This window comes from Leuciscus leuciscus, assembly GCF_965113295.1.
Source record: "Leuciscus leuciscus genome assembly, chromosome: 17".
In the NCBI taxonomy this organism is placed as follows: Eukaryota; Metazoa; Chordata; class Actinopteri; order Cypriniformes; family Leuciscidae; genus Leuciscus; species Leuciscus leuciscus.
In genome coordinates this window covers 14,602,197-14,619,074 of record NC_138741.1, presented here as the reverse complement: position 1 = coordinate 14,619,074, position 16,878 = coordinate 14,602,197, and the positions used below count along the sequence as shown (strand labels likewise).

General features: G+C 38.2%; 2 protein-coding genes across 2 annotated transcripts; both read right to left on the bottom strand.

Moving 5' to 3' along the window:
• Window positions 1-225: 225 nt before the first annotated feature.
• coch (coagulation factor C homolog, cochlin (Limulus polyphemus)) lies at window positions 226-6,108 on the bottom strand. Its single transcript, XM_082142536.1, has 12 exons — window positions 5,898-6,108; window positions 5,466-5,514; window positions 5,331-5,375; window positions 4,855-5,011; window positions 4,627-4,760; window positions 4,089-4,157; window positions 3,961-4,017; window positions 3,728-3,875; window positions 3,534-3,637; window positions 2,240-2,466; window positions 1,578-2,091; window positions 226-1,260 (listed from the first exon to the last, which is right to left on the bottom strand). The coding sequence occupies exons 2-12, from the start codon at window positions 5,497-5,499 to the stop codon at window positions 1,088-1,090; spliced, it is 1,662 nt and encodes a 553-aa protein (XP_081998662.1). The 5' UTR covers window positions 5,500-5,514; window positions 5,898-6,108; the 3' UTR covers window positions 226-1,087.
• A 7,279-nt stretch (window positions 6,109-13,387) lies between these two features.
• opn6b (opsin 6, group member b) lies at window positions 13,388-16,748 on the bottom strand. Its single transcript, XM_082142792.1, has 6 exons — window positions 16,411-16,748; window positions 16,078-16,283; window positions 15,399-15,498; window positions 14,482-14,586; window positions 14,182-14,405; window positions 13,388-14,081 (listed from the first exon to the last, which is right to left on the bottom strand). Exons 1-6 carry the CDS (start codon window positions 16,502-16,504, stop codon window positions 13,620-13,622), a joined length of 1,191 nt encoding a protein of 396 aa, XP_081998918.1. The 5' UTR covers window positions 16,505-16,748; the 3' UTR covers window positions 13,388-13,619.
• Window positions 16,749-16,878: the final 130 nt, after the last annotated feature.

Here is a 16,878-nt window from a genome sequence, read left to right as displayed (position 1 = left end):
CATGCCCCTTGTCTCGATAATTAATGCAGCTGTGCGTTATCACGGTATTTGATTGACGGGTCATTGATGATGACGAATGATGATTGCCAAGATTCACGATTTTAATAAAGCTTGTGAGAGACTCAGATTGAACATACCTTCAGCTAGATAAATTAATACATGTAACTTGAATATGTTGCGGCTTCTGATTATGCTCAGCCTGTTCAGAAGAGGATATTCAGCTGGTTAAGTTGTACAAACACTTGGTCCTTTATTGAGAAGAAAGTAATAAATTATAAACAAATGTACAAGCAGTTTGATGCCCCTCCTCCCCTCTCTGTTCATTACGTGAGGCAGTAAATCATGCATATGGAAAGGTACACAGAAAAAAAGGTTCGATAAATACATGAATGTATAATTTAAGAAAACGGAGGGGAATTACATATAATCAAAACGCTAACTTTTCAACCGTGATACTCGTCTCACACCCAGACATACGTGATTCATTGTGACGTTGTGAATGTATTGCATGTGTATTGTTTGGTACCCCTGGGAAGGACCATGTCTTATATAACCCAGATCCATTTATGTAATTGTGAGAATGAAAGCTGTCTATTCGTGCACTGCCATGAAAATGCATAAGAGGGCGCTGTTTCACTGACAATTCTCTTCATGACTGCTTTTGCTCACCATCTTCTGCACTAGTACCTTTCTCAACTGGAATTGAATCTTCAAGTCACGAAATTAATATAAAAGAGCCTTTTGTTACAGTGACTCCTCCACAGGAAAAAAGACTTGCCAGAAGCAGTGAAAGAATGTTTTTTTCACCAGGAACATATAAAGACAGACTACAAATCACAAATAATTACATTCTCCACATTATAGAGAAGTTGACATACAATACTGTGATACATTCTCAAAAAAGCTGAAAAAACCTTTGGATCAAACATACCAGTTCCTTTATAACAAAACCGTTCAAATCCCTTTTCTTACAAAAAAATCAAAAGCCATAAGACAAAAGCGATGTTTCTTATTCACGCCCGCCCTTTTTCTCCTTCCTATCCCCCATTTCTTACTTCCTATTCTTGCACTAAAGCAGTTGCACTGTCTAATTGAACTCTGTGAAGTCCCTGCAGATGCCCCGTACGATGGGCTGCTGGAACTGCGCCAGGCCGGTGAACTCGCGAGTGAAAAACACATGGCTCTCCTTGGGCTCGGATGCCATCGCCTTCAGATCTTCCATTGGAGCCCAAGCCACTCCAACCGTGAACACAGTGATCCCTGTGACAAAACAGGAAGTGCATGGTCAGGGTGACATCACACTTATTTACTTTCTAAATGCACTATATTTAGAACTATACTATGTTTTGCCTACAAAACTCTTAAATGTTCAAGATTAGCTGTTTTCAACCTTTACATATGTAGGGACCCCCACCTACTCCCTCACCACCTCAGGGACCTTCACTATAAAAAAATAAAGCTACATTTTTTTGATTACACTTTATACTAACTTTAAATAAGAACATTATCTTCTCAAAGGACCCCCTGGACCTTCAGGGACTTTAAGTCAAGATGAAATGTTAGTGTAAAAAGCGTACCATCTCTCTGGGCGGCCATTGCTGGCCCTCTCACATCATCGTAAGATTGTCCATCGGTGATGATGATGAGATACTTCCTGTTGGAGCTTGAGTGGGGTTTAAAGAGACTCCGCACAGCAAAGTTGATGGCGTCTCCAGTGGCCGTTCCTCCGCTCATGTATGGGATGTTCTGCAGGGCCCTCAGAGCATTATCTTTCGTGATGTGGTCATTGAAGTTGAACTCCATCCTTTGGTCGTAGGTGAACTGGATGGCACCGATGCGAGATCCGATGTCGGAGATGTCAAAGTTGCGTGCGATGGAGACAAGAAGGTCCAGCACAAGCCGGAAATTCCCATCACCTACACTGCTGGAGCCATCGATCAGGAAGCCCAGGTTTACTGAGTTATAGCACGTCTTGCTGCAGAGCATCTGATCGATGGAGCAAAGTTTATGAGCTAGTGGCTTCACAAACTTGTTGGTGCCGAACCAGCTGGGCATGGTGAAAGTGAAGAACTCATTGTCCTTGCACACTGCCTGTGAGATACATGTCAGTATAAGTGGATTTTTGGAACTCACTTTTATAAGTGGAACTCAAATGTTCCCATTGATGAATTTTTGTGTGTGTGTGTTTGTGTGTGTGTGAGAGAGAGAGGTTCATGAATTCATATGTTAAACATCTCACCTTTCTCATGAAGTCTTGATCGTTCACCAAGCCCATCTCCTCGGGAGAAGGTTTGGCCACAGACACAAAGAAGACGTTAATGCCAGACTCTCTGGCTAAAATTGACGCCTCCTCCACATTATCAGAAGGCCACCCATCAACAAAAACCACAATGACCCGTGGGTAACCTCTCCGCACACCAAAATCCGGATTGAAAAAGTTCCTCACAGTGTGCAGTATGGCTTTACCTGTGCAGAAGACAATAACTCAAGCCTGCCAAGTTCTGCTCATTTCAGCTTAAGCATCATCAATCATTTATTATTCCAACTAAAACCATTATGTAAGTGTCAGATTTTAAAGGAAGGAGTCCATTACAAGTTAATCTATATCAACAAAATCTGTGGAATGCTGTCAGTTATCAAACAAAATCAGATTGACTGAAAACAAAGGATAATGCATTTACAGTAATGTACTTACACCTGATAACTATGGGCCAAGGCACTCTGGATTTCAAGGGGTTTCAATGCCCAAATGTGAAAATTTTAGCACATTACATTGTTATGCCAGTAGGTGGCGACAAGTGACTGTCTCTTTGATTGGGTTATTGTTTATCTTTAAACACTTTAGGAACAAAACAAATGGCTGTCTTTGAGTAACTGAATCATTCAGTAAACCGATTCATTTAAAAACACTCTGGCTGTATCCTAAATCGCATACTCTCTTGTGTAGGTACTAGTTTTGAATAAGTAATTTGGCCTAATTGCATAGTAAAGTGTCCATCGGATGTACACTTCAGAATCTCACGGAAGTAGTAGGTCATCCTGGTACCTCCTCTTTTATGAGTACTGTGAATTCAGACATACTTCACCTACTATATAGTAAGGAAGTATGCGATTTCGGATGCAGACAAGTTTTTCAGGAATGAAACAAGTGACTGTGTTTATGAGCGACTGTGTGGTCATTAAATCATTCACTCGATTCATTTAGGAACAAAACTGAGTGTTGCTCGGAGTTGGCTCTGCTGTGGCTTCGCTTGGAATTATTTTAGTTGACAGAGCAAAACTAGGCAAAGTAACTGAAAACATGGTCTAAAATGTAAGCCACTTAGTAGTAACTTCTTGTTCATTGAACTTTTGTATAAAAGCGACATCGGACTACGTGATTGGAGAAGTCCGGTAAACGTCACCCTCTCTGGTCTGTTGTTTAAATGGAATTTTAGTTTGTCTTATACTTTTCCAAAAAGGGTGGTATTGATTTGCTCTAGATTCCACCCAATCATTCGTATGAAATGTGTGTTGAAGGGCAAGTTAAAAACCTGTATTTGTATTGCCCCCAATGTACGGGATCTCTTTGATGGCAAAAGTCACATCTTTGGCTGTCGTATAGTTTGTCAAGTAGAATTCAGTTCGAGGTGTCTCGCTGAAAGAAAAACGTGATATTTTAGGCGACTTATTGACAAAGAAAGAAAAACATTAAATGTGATAAACACCTTGGATGTGCACAGATCACCTGGTTTGCACCACTCCTACATGAGGACCTGGTGTTCCGACCTTCAGCATGGTTGCAAGCTTACTGACAAAGTTCTTTTGCAAGATGAACCGCCGCTGTCCAATGTTGTAGCTGCTATCCAGCAGCAAAGCCATATCGACTGGGCAATCTGAAACAAGGTAACATTTACAGTACTTGCATGTCATGGTACTTTGACAATTTAAAGTTAGAATAGTAAATCATTCCATACAGACCTCTGTTTGCTGTCGTTGGAGGAGGCTTCTTTACAGGTTTTTTGACTGGTTTCTTGACTGCAAGGGAGAAATGGGAATGCTCAGTGTAGACTACATATGTAAACTATCTCTAGTTAAAAACTTGTTACCTGCTCCAGACGCAACTGTGGCAGAACTGCTGGTTTGGCTGGACACCTCCAAAGGCAAGCTAATTGCTCCTGAGACAAAATAACAAAACATTTAACCTGACAAACCTTTATGAAGTCTAAAATGACTTGAGTTCATTTTTATATTCTGCATAATTTTATTCACTATCTTATTTATATACTCTAACTGATCTCAATTTTCCTAAAGTTCTGTCCTAGTTATACTTACTGAGAATAGGAGGCATGTCTTTTTGAAACCACAAAGTTCTATGTTTAAAAATGTAAGTTAATCATGAACAATGTATTATGATATCATGATTACACTAATTAAGAATTATTGTTTTAATTCATTATTATGATAATATTAACACTATAATCCATTGTTATTAATATAATTCAAGTATTGTATTATATTATATTACATTATTCCGCAGAGTGCAATGAAGTGCTACATTGTCTGCATCTTTAAACAAATCTATACATTTGAAATCAAAACTGACAGGCATTTGTAATGGTGCAAATCGTAATTGTCTCCACTCACTGGCCACAGTGAAAGATGAACTCCATTGGGACAGCGACTGAGACTGGACACCATGAGCGTAAGAGCTGAGGTAGTTTGTCCTCCCTTGCAGTCCGTGAACCTCCACAGGTCCACCAGATAGACTTATGATCCCTCTGGATGACACAGACATTTTTTCCTTGCTAGAGTTGGAGTTTCTTACTCGAGTCTATCAAGTCAGTATATTTATCATTACTTCTGTGATTGTACCTGTGTATTGCTGCTCCACATATGCTGGAAATAGAAGCATATACTCCTGAACCAAAGACTGACAGACTCCACAGGGTGCAGTTTGCTGGGCAGAGCACTATCTGACGGGTGTCTGGTAGATCCACCGAGCGAGTTCCACAGCTAATTGGTTTTGGAACTAACCATGTATAACACAAGACATTATCCATAAAATGATTATTTTCTTGTCAAATAAAACAAACATATTAAACATTTTGAAGTCGAAAAGGTCTATTAGCTACTAATAAAAAAATACAAAAATTCATTAATACAAACAATAAAACAATACAAAAGTAAGTGTTATTCAGAGTTTATACAAATGTTGTGGAACTATTTTCAAATTTAAAAAGTTGAAATTCTTCTACTTTGAAACAGTTTCTACAAATTTTAATTCCATTCTTTGCATTTAGTATGATAAGAGTTGGGGGGGAAAGAATATGAAAAAGGAAGTCACTGACCGTTTAATTCAGATCCAAAAGTGCAACAGCTCAAAGACAGAATACCTGTAAAAATGTGGGAAAAAATTATGATAATTCATAATTACATAGAAGAAGCGTTCAGTATCAGTCACTTTGAACAACTGAATCACCTACCTAATACACGAAGTACAGCAAACCACGTCGACATGGTTAATGAAGATATCTGTAAAGACAAAAGAACATTATACCAGACAACAATGAATAAACTTTTTTTTTTCTATAAAAAAAATTACTAAAACTTCTAAGGCTTTTAAATCTTTATTTTTCCTTTTATCTGGGTGTGTAAAATTTATTTGGCACACAGAAGTGAAATCAGATATGATCCAGGAAAAATGTAATCTCCCCAGACACATCCATCACAAACAGCTCCTTTGGAACTGCATACTTCAGTTAATCCACTCACAGAATGAGGTAGAAGAAGAGAGAGAGAGAGACAGAATGGAGAAGAAAAAAAGATGCATATCTGGATTATTACAATTATCTCTATTAAAATGCATTAAACAGCCAAAAATCATCAACCACATATGAAGATTAAATCCAACTTACAGATATTGTGTAGGATGACGTTTCTTCAGCCTTAAAAGCTTTATAGAAAAGAAAAATGAAGTAATTCCGTTATGGATGATATTCCAGAGGTGTCTGGATATTGAGGAAAGAGCTAGTCCTTTAAATAATGTCCCCGAAAACCCCAATGATTCTCTGCTGACATCACAAGAGGCGGGCCTTACATCCAAACCACCTGAAAAGGACATTGTTTTAAATTCTCCTGCTTTTCAGCCATTTAGATCAAATATATGTACCAATATAATAACTAAATGCTGTAACCATGTAGTTTAGTTTATTCAGAGGTGGTGAGTAACGAAACAGAGAGCTACAAAGAGGAGAATAAAAAACACATGAACACATGTCATGATTAGGCCCTGACTGGGAGCCAAAACTTTACATTGAGGCTAATGGGGTGTAATTAACCTTGAATCAGTGCTATAAATATTATCCAAACACCCCAAATGGTCCGAATGATAAGAATTGCAGTCTATGAAGAAGACCTGACCAAAGAATGGAGACTTATCAGCCAATAAATAAAAGCACAAGTAGTCGTGTGACAGATGCTTTTATCCCAAGTCCCTTTCAGAACACATATATTTGCTTCACTGTGGTTTTAAAAATTAACACACATCTTGAACATGGCTTATGCTGAAAAAAACTGTGAATTGTTTTTATTTTCGATATACAGAAAGTGCTTAGTATGTGAAAGGGCAATTGGGTGCATTAGCATGACACTGTCCTGTTTTCAAAGAGGTCTTTGTCTTCTCCTAGTAACTTTTATGTAATCATCCTTCATCAGCTCTACTGTGGACCATTTCCGAGGTTAATCCTGGCAGCAAACAGGAATATGATAGGTCCATGTTTACTGTGGCGTCTCACAACTCATTGGCATTTATTTATTAAGTGCTGTGGAAGTTTGTAGGAGTACGTAGTGTGCGACAAGGTGCTTATTCAGTGCGACAGGTAAAAAAACCTCTCAAGGAATGATACTCAATCATCTTAGAACAACTGCTCATTGTAACAACTGGGAACTGTCCCAATGTCTCAATTAATGAATATTTCACAGAACACAAAGTCCATGTCAGACTCAAGCGGCCTTTCAGCAGAACATTCTTAGGAAGGTCATGGTGGAAAACATTAAGTCTCTCAACCAGAGTGTGAACTTCCATATCAAGTAAAGCTTGGTTAGATAAACCATTCATGATTAAATTCCAGCGGTTTAAATCGCTTATTGATGGTGTGCCAACATGAAACAAGAAAGGGTGGGCTGGTACTTTAGATTGTGGATAGTAAACAAAGACACAATCAGGTGGTATTATTAAATAATAAAACATAATATGTAAAAATGATTAATGTTATTAACATATGTTATTAACAAAATATAATAAATATGTGGTAGTATTTTAATTATAAAAAAATATACAATACCCAGCCCCAAAAAATAAAGTCGCTGTTTGGATTTAAATAGGCAAATGCTTAAGAGTCGATGATTAGATCATTATTGCAGTGATTATTATGTTTCTAGCATGTTTGGCAACAGCTCATCAAGAGGTGCACACTTTTTCGGTCAAGATCTTGTATTGACAATGCACGAGTCCAGCACTCTGTAAAGTCTACTCCAGCACATCCCAACGACTTTCAATGAGTTTGAGCTCAAAACTCAAAACTTGAGCTTTGGCACCTCTGGGCTCAGAAGGATTAGAATGATTTTATGACACTGAAGACTGGAGTAATGATGCTGAAAATTCAGCTTTGAAATCAATTACATTTTTAAATATATCAAATAGAAAATTAATAAAAAATTGTAATAATATTTCACAATATTACTGTTTTTACTATATTTGTTGAGCATAAGAGACGTTTTTCAAAAACATTTAAAGGGGTGGTTTAATGCCCTTTTCACAAGATGTAAAATAAGTCTTTGATGTCCCCAGAGTGTGTAAGTGAAATTTTAGCTGAAAATACACTGAAAAAAATTTTTTTTGCTGCTTGTTCAAATTGCTTGATTAAAATGAGCTGAAGCAACACAATTGCTATACATTTTGTCCAAACTTAATTTGATTGTGTTCAATCTGCTTAAATATAGGTAAAATTTAAGTTTACTTAATCCATTTGTGTTGGATTACATGAATGATTTGTGTTGCATAACCTGAAACTGGGCGGTGCTTGTTAGTTCCCAGCATGCTTTGCATATGGCTGAATTAAAGGAGAACTCTGTAACTCTAGCGAACTCTAGTCACTTCTTCGCTGATTTTCCCTTTTGTTGTCGCATGTTTTCCCCACGAGCTCCCCCTTCAGCTGTGGGGGGGCGTATATTTCACAACACAGTCGTAAAAAACTCACTTGCGGCGGCCTCCTCCCCCTCTCTACCGCTGCTCATGTGCGTTTGTTTTGATCGGAGCAAGCCAACTGTATCGCGTGGAGCTATGTCTACGGAGGTGAGTAATCTGGTAATACATCATACATGCGTGTGTGTTTATGTCGAACTGCCGTAAAGCAATTTGTGTTTCGCGCTCGTTCTCGTTCTAGTTCTCGCTTCTCACGAGACTTCCAATTTCACTTTGCCGGGACGGCAGTGCGCAAGTTGCAAGGTTGGTTTTCCTCCTGGGAACGCTGGGGGGAGCGGGGAAAGTCACCAATATCACCAGAACAGGTTGTTTAACCATCCAAATGATTTCTAGACAGTTTTATTAAGTTAAAAAAGTTACCAAGTTCTCCTTTAAGAGAGAATAAATGTTGAAATTAAGTGTTATTTTATGTGTTTTTGAGAAAATTAGAAAAGGGGAAGACTTGATAGTGTGTAATTGTGTTTAATGTTCAATTACATTCAAATTATTAGAACCATTTAAATTACAGAGGGTTACCATTGTGGAGAAGAGTGGAGCATTTGGTTTGGTTGTGGACTGATTCAGCAACACTAATAGGAAATGCTTTGGCTGAAAGAGTGTGTAAACTTAGCATTTAAGATTGGTTCATGCACATAAAAGATTTATCAATTTATATTTAGTATAACTTACTTTGTTGATTGAACATGAATAGTCTGTGTTCGTCTGTGTTGTTTGAACGTGAATAGTCTGTGTTGATAAACGTGAATAATCTGTGTTGATGGAACACAATTGTGTAAGTGGCTACCAAAGCAAACAATTTGTGTGCAACCAATGTCCACTATTCAATTGAGTAAATCCAATGAATTATTTTTTTCAGTGTACCCCACAGATATTTTTATATAGCATGTTAAAATTGTCAGCAGAAATTTTTGAAGGTGAGCAAAAACGCACCATTTTGTTTTTGTCCCTTTAAATGCAACTGAGCTACTGCTCCCGGCACAGGGGGCGGAGCTTCAACAACTTGCTCTCACACAGACATGCACTGAAAATTTCAAAAACTTTTAGCCTTTTATGTTCAAACCGGATTCAGACAATGATGGAGACGAGACTCAAGAAGAAGTGACAACATGTAGAATGCAACAGGATGTTTCTGAATGGTTAGTTGATGAATTTATGTACCTTATGTGTAGTTATCTTCTAGCCGTTGATTAGCATATTCTGTCTTGATCATCTATAAATCGTGTTCAGGGGGTGGGGTTTATGTAAATTTTAGGGTTAGTGATGTCACTAACCTGGGAGGAATGTCATGTAGTCCCAACCAGCCGTTTGTTGTAGTCCTTAAAAAGTGATTTCTTTAAAAGCAAATATCTCCCTTTGCATTGAACTTTGGGCATTGTAACTTTGCAGATGTTGTTTATGCTCAAACAGCAACGTTACACACTAACTAAAGTTGGAAAAGTGAAATCATAATCAACCACCCCTTTAAAAAATCTTACTGAACCTAAACTTTTGAATGGCAATCTATTTGAGTGCATATGATCTACTAGGCATTATATTTCATAAAGAGATTTTAAAAAGTGTTACCATACATAAATGCATATAAATGTTAATGGTTACACTTTATTTTACAGTACGTGTACTTACAGTGAACTTACCTAAGAAAGTTCTGGGTAATATAAGGTAACTACATGGGTTAAGGTTAGGTTTAGGGGTAGGTTAAAGGTTAATACCTAGTTATAACCCACTTATTGTAATTACTATAAGTAGTAAATAGTATGTACATGCGGAAGAGGATTGTAAAAGTGCTACCATGTTAATATTAGATTTTGCTTGATTTTTCTAGGAGAATTTGCCAGGCTCAAAGGGAAAACTGTGTTCCTTTATGTAATAGAACAGGTTTAGTGTTAAGCAGGTGATGATTTCCTGTGACTTGTTATTACAGTTTGTTCCCATTGGGGCAGCTGATGGTCATATGGAAAAGTTGGCTTGACTCCTCTGGCTTTGTGCAGTCAGATGAAAAATACTGAATTAAAGCAAAGTGACACACATGTTTCTTCCCAGGCCAGCATTGCGCTGTCACGTTTCACACCATGTGAGACTTCATGGGAGATCCACAGCCTTCGTACAAGAATGCATAGACTACCACTCCACTCCCTATAAATAGTAGTAGCCGTCTAATACTTCGATGGATGTCTCATTTAGGCGACCGTCTTCACCTACACAAATATTAGCCTTGGCTAATGCTGTGTAGACTTGAGCCCAGATTTGTCTGCTGAAAAGAGAAATTTTTTTTCCCAAAATAAATAATAATAATAAAAAAGATTTCATTCTCTATGTTGGAAACATTATCCAGAAAATACGAAGTTTCACGATTAATATAAGAGAATATATATATTAGGTTTCTTGGAGATTTTGGACATTGTGAATACACCACAGAAAAAGTGATAGTTTCCAAATGTGGGCAGAATGAAGATTTGCAGCAGTTAAAAAAATTATTGAAAAAAAAGCTTGAGTTTTGAGTTTGTTGATTTTTGAGTTAGTTTTTAGACATTTCATCTGAGTGATTTTATGTTTTTGCACTTAGTAGGGTCATTTATGGAGACCTCCTATACTAATACCTTATGTACTTTTCACTCTCCATTAGAGCTAATGGACATCTAGTTCAAGTAAATGTCAATGTGTCATACAGTATATTGTCAAAAGCTTGACAGTGAATGGCAGTAGCTTTTGCAAAATGTTTTAGCCTACCATTCAAAAGTTTGGGTAGGGATAAAAAAAAAAAAAGAAATTCATACTTTTATTCAGCATAGACACATTAAATAGATCAAAGGTTTACCATCACAGCAATAAATTAGATTCTAAAAGAATATTAAAATGGAAAAAAGCTATTAGTAACAATATTACTGTCTTTTGATCAGCGTTAGTTTGCATAAGAGACTTATTCACACAAAAAAATCTTTTTTTTTAGCTAGGTAGTGAACATTTGACATCTCATCTCTTAGCAGATGCATGGCTTTCTTAGAATTTTTCATGAATTTCCTTCCAGTCTTATAATTATACACCACACTGATAAAAGTTTCCAGAATTCAATATCTTTTCAAACTGTTTAGTAGTCCTGCACCAACATAAGCCTATGGGTCTGCGCCAATAAAATCTCATTGCATAACGGACCTACTTTAACCCCCGGCACCACTAATTTGAGAGAACATTCACCACAACACCATACGCACCAAGATCTTCTTATTTTGTGACCACCATGTGGGACTAATTCTCTCTGCAATCATTTGAAGAGGTGACATGCATGAGTAGAGAAAGTTCGAGTGCTGTGAACGGGGCAGGAGGGAGACATTTCCCACAACCGTAAGATCAGGCCACTGAGGTGTTAGTCATGTCTTTGACAAAAATCCTTTCTCATACCAAATTACCACTTGCTTCAAACCTCTGATACAGCGTTTCCCACATACACGGTGTACAAAACACTTTGATCTGCTTTTTACCTGTATTATAAACAAAAATCATATCAAAGCATGTTATTTATTGCATAAATTGAATATTATTCATCCTGTTCAACCCCTCACTTGACAATTATAAACTGATTATCTGTGTACTATTTTTCTGTTCTTTGCCAGGTTCTAATTTCTTTGTGACCTATGAGGTCATAGTTGTTTGCTTTTAATCTATTTGTTCTGAAACCAGTTATTGACCTTGTCTGTTCTTGGAATTACGACTCTGGATTGTTTGACTCTTCCCGCTGCTCTGTTTGGACTCAAGCTTTCGCTGTTCCTCTGACTACGAGCATGCCTGCTGCTTTTGAATTATGTGCCTGGATAATATAAATAAAGCACCATTACCTGACTGTTCTGTTCATTCTGCGCTTGAGTAATTCGTACTCAGTCCTGACATTACAGTCTGGTCAAACACGGACTCATTTGAGGACAGAGACAGGAGGTCTTACTCGGCAATCACCAGGCTTAATTTGTGAATCCTCCTGCTCTTTATCATCCAGCCCATCATCCTAGAGCTTCTCACCATGATTCCTTCTAGTGCTTTTGTAACAGACTTAGGCCAGTAAGAGATGTGTACGTAAACCTCACTCTCCTGATCTGAAGAGGCACTAGCGACTGACGCCAGAGGCTGCAGTCTTTAGCGTCCTTGTTAGTGCGCCCGCTCTCACATCGGAGACATCAGTTCGAATCCCACTTGGAGTGGGTCGAGTAGGACCGGTGACATTTGGTGCCGTGACCCGGATAGCTGCGAGTCTAAACCTCACACTAGAGACTGCAGTTTTTAGCGTCCTTTTTAGTGCGCCCGCCCCCGAGCAGGTCAGGTAGGACCGGGGGCACTTTGTTGATTATAATGAGGTTTAAACCTCACCACTGATTACGACCCATCATGTTTGACCGGATGGGAGAATGAAGATGGAGATAAATTAGAAGTGGAGACCTGGGTTATTACATAAACTTAAACTAAAACTAAAATGAAACATGATTTCATTTAGTTTTGTGTACTACCATATCTGAGACTAAAACTGAAATAAAATGAATAAAACTATATACTATAAAACTAACAAAAATGACTAAATCACTTACTAAAATTTGAACAAAGTATATGCTAATAAAACCTAGCTATAATAGCATCTCATTGAGACATTCATGATTTGTTGCTCATCTTTAATGGGCTTTCAGTGCCATTAAGCAAAATTTCAGACTTTGATTAGCTTGTGAATTTTTTTAGTTTTATTATTAATGTTTTTGTTTATGTAATATTATTTAAATATTACTTAAATAATTATATATATGCTATATAATTCTGAATTTAAAATTAGGAAAGCTGTAGGGTGGTTGGAGCCATTTTATTTGCATATTGTCTTTATTTTATTTTATCCTGTTTTTGGTTAGCGAGAGAGATATTTTCTTATTCATCAAAATTTTTATTCTTTTCCCTCTTTATTATTTTGGCCTTTCCTCTTCCAGACATATTTTATACCTTACCTAATATTTTTACTTTATTCCTTACCTAATTTGTGTGTGTTTGATGTGCTTGGACGAGAGAGGAGATCTCCAGCAACCTATTTCTCACTCCTCCCCAACCCTAAACTGGGGAGGATGTAATACAGACTTACCATTAAATGTGTGTCAACACTTCACAAACCAGAGACAGAGATGAAGCGAAATAGGCCCATTAACCTCAATTTTATTGGATTCGCACAATGACCTCACGTTCAACATGAAGCATTTGTACAAATGACTCACTAGTAGCCTGGAGTGTCCTAATCTGTTTGTATTTGTTGTGAAATTAAGATAATACATAAAGTGAATGTACTTTATCATCATAATATTATTATCATCATCTTACATAAACATTCAGAGCACATAAACTAACATAAGAAAGACAGCTAAAGTCTTCCAGAGTCGCTGGGTTTCCTCATTAATCTATAAGGACTGACACTCCTATGTGACTCTGTTAAAGGGCTACGCTGGCGTTCTGATTCAGGAGGGCTCTCTGCCTTCCCCTCTGGGCTGCTTTCACTTGCCTTATGGTCCATCTCTACCGGCTCATCCTCCCTAAAGCAGTCCACATCAAGCTGCACATCACCAGGCCGGGCCAATGGCACAGGAGGGGTGTGACTGTGCGCTGATGTGGGTCTGAGACAGTAAAACAGAGCCTGCAAGTCCTTCCGGAACTTAGAGCTCATGCCAATGTAGATAAACGGATTGTAGAAACTTGCTGACTTGGCGAAGAGGCTTGCCAGGATGCCGGTGAGTGGGGGTACTTGGTAACCCCAGGCAGACCACATGGAAATGACTGCGTACGGGGACCAGGCCAACAGGAAGGCCGCACACACAATGAGGGAAACCTGGAGCGAGAAACACAGTACGACACATGCGTGAATATGAAGCTGAGGGCAATAGTTATATGTTAGATGATAAGTGAAATTTATGTGCCAATTGTTTTACCCGTGTGATGCTGCGTTCAATCTTTTTCTGCCTCTCGCTAACATCTCCTCCCCTACTGAACTTGTGGCTGGAGTTGACCGTGCGGATGATGGACACATACGTGAAAACTATAATGAACAGCGGCACGAAGAAGTTGAAGAGGAAAATGCTGATGACGTAGAGCTTGAACGGAACGGAGTACAGCGCTCGTGTCCAGTCGATTTCACATGTCCCATACCTGCGAGCTGCAGAAGAAATGAAATTCAAAGAAATCTCAATTGCACATTTTTAAGATGGTAAACATCCCTGTTACAGTCCTACCTCTGTAACTGCCCCAGCCCAGCAGCGGAGCTCCAGCCCAGAACAGAGAGAACAGCCAGACCGCAGTTATGACCAAGCAGATATTACACTTGTTGACCTGATGAGCTGAAGAACATGGCAGAAACACTCACATCAGCACAGCCCTCAGCATAATCGTGCTGATTTATCTAGCATTTGTGCAGCCAAGGATAAATTGCTTCTACAAATGGAAAAATAACAGCCCCAGATTTATCAAAGATTCAAGTTCAGAAGTTTTTAGGTTCAACCACTTATTGTTAAATAAAAGACTAAACAAACAGGACTTGCTGGTATTCACTGTGTCCTAATGTAGATCATTGTCTCCCAAACAGGATGATTCCCTTGTAAAAAATTGTAAAATTTATTCTGATAATTTATAATAAGAGTTAAATTTGTATTTTATTGATGATTATTATTATAATCATTTATTAAAATGGCCAGTCTTTAGAAAGCAGAACTTAAACTAACACCCTCAAATTTGCTAAACATTATTTTTTATAAATGTCTTCAATATAAATGGCATTTTAAAATTTGGGTTAATGTTTTTAATTTATATATTAGAAAACAACATTTTCCCCCTAATTTATTTCACAGACCCCCCTAGCACCCACTTGCAACTCCTGAACATCAGTTTAAAAACTAGAATTTTTACTTATGCGAGACCACTTCCTTTCCTAACCTCTCTAAGAGTAATGTATGCAGCTATTTGTAGCCTAATAGTCAATAATACTGTGAGAATGTGAAATAACCGATTCGGCAAATCGATTTAGCACAGATTTTGTAACGTAATTGCAGAACAGCTTTCAATGACTCCACTGCATGAGCACCTGGACTAAATACTGGATAGCAGCCATACAAAGGCATAATAACCCAGTAGGTTTGGCCAAGATAGAGCATACCATGCTGAGGGTGGCAACCTTTGATGTAGCGGATGACACTGATGGCTGTCAGTGTGTTGATGCTGATGAGTCCGAAGAGCAGGATTAGGAATCCATCCACCTGGCAGAGACACAATATCTTATACATTGCAAGCAGGTCTGGCATTCTGAGGCAGTAATCGCTCTTACTTGTCTCATCACCCACTAACCAGGCCCTGGGGAACAAGCCAGCTAGATTAGGGGATAAAGGGACACATGCCTGTGTACTTGGAACAACTACAAATGATTCCTCTCTTTAGCCCCTCCTGCCTCATAATACCACCTGCCAGACTGCAGCTCCACACACCAGATATTGTGTGATGTCCTCTAAGAGCATTCAGTGACGTGAACTGAAGGGAATCATGCTGAAAGGCACTTGATCATTTGAACTTTGTATCTGAATTCTTCAGGAGGAACTCAAATAAAATCATTTACTCACCCTTATGTCGTTCCAAACATTTACGACTTTCTTTTCTCTGTAGAACATAAAAAGATATTTTGAAGAATGTTTTTGTCCATACGATGATAGCCAGTGTGGTTCAAAACAGTGGACCCCTTTAACTTTCACAGGCTTTTTTCAAAATATCTTCTTTTATGTTCCACTGAATAAAGAAAGTCATACAAGTTTTAAGTGGCATGAGGGTGAGAATCATCCCCTTACCTTGCAAGTCCAAAATGTCTTTATAAGATAGCCTTCATCTCTGAACACATCAAAAACTTCAAGGATTCCTCGAGAATATCCAAAAATAGCAATGCTGGCGTCAGAAATGGCAAGGTTTAGAGTTAAGATATCCTGTGGTTCGAGAGACTTTCTTTGCTTAGTTAAAAGTAATATTACAACCCCATTTCCAATCCAAGAGAGCCATCCTATCAAAGAAAAAAAAAAATCAAATTCACCTATTGTTTATTCTCACAAGACATTTGAATGTAGTGAAGATCAAGAAGAAACAAACCATATTCAGGTACAGAGAATACAAAACAATTAGACAATTACCTAGTATTACCAAATAGACACCAATAGCGGTTTCTCCTCCATTCGACACTCTGTAGACTGTGACATTTGAGGGAAGAACATTGTGGATGTCCATCTTCCATGAAAACCATTAGGTTGGATTCATCTCAGGGTGACGTTTGCTATGGTTCACGGTATTTCTCTCTTCATTGGTGGAAGTTCAGCAGACACACACAGGCCACCCGGACTAGACCAAATGCCCTGGATCTACACTTGAGCACACATTTGAACTGTAACAGATGACCTATGATGATCAAGACTAGGTGTAATCTCCTAGGTGTAATCTTGTTAAAGACTTTAGAGACTGAGGTTTTTGGGACAGTTCTTGTCAGTCACCAGACCACTTAAGGCATTTGCCTCAGCTCTTGAACTCACCCGATGTCAATAAGCCCATAATGAGGATATCTACATCTCCTTTTGATGATCCAAATTGAATTCAAACAAAGAAAA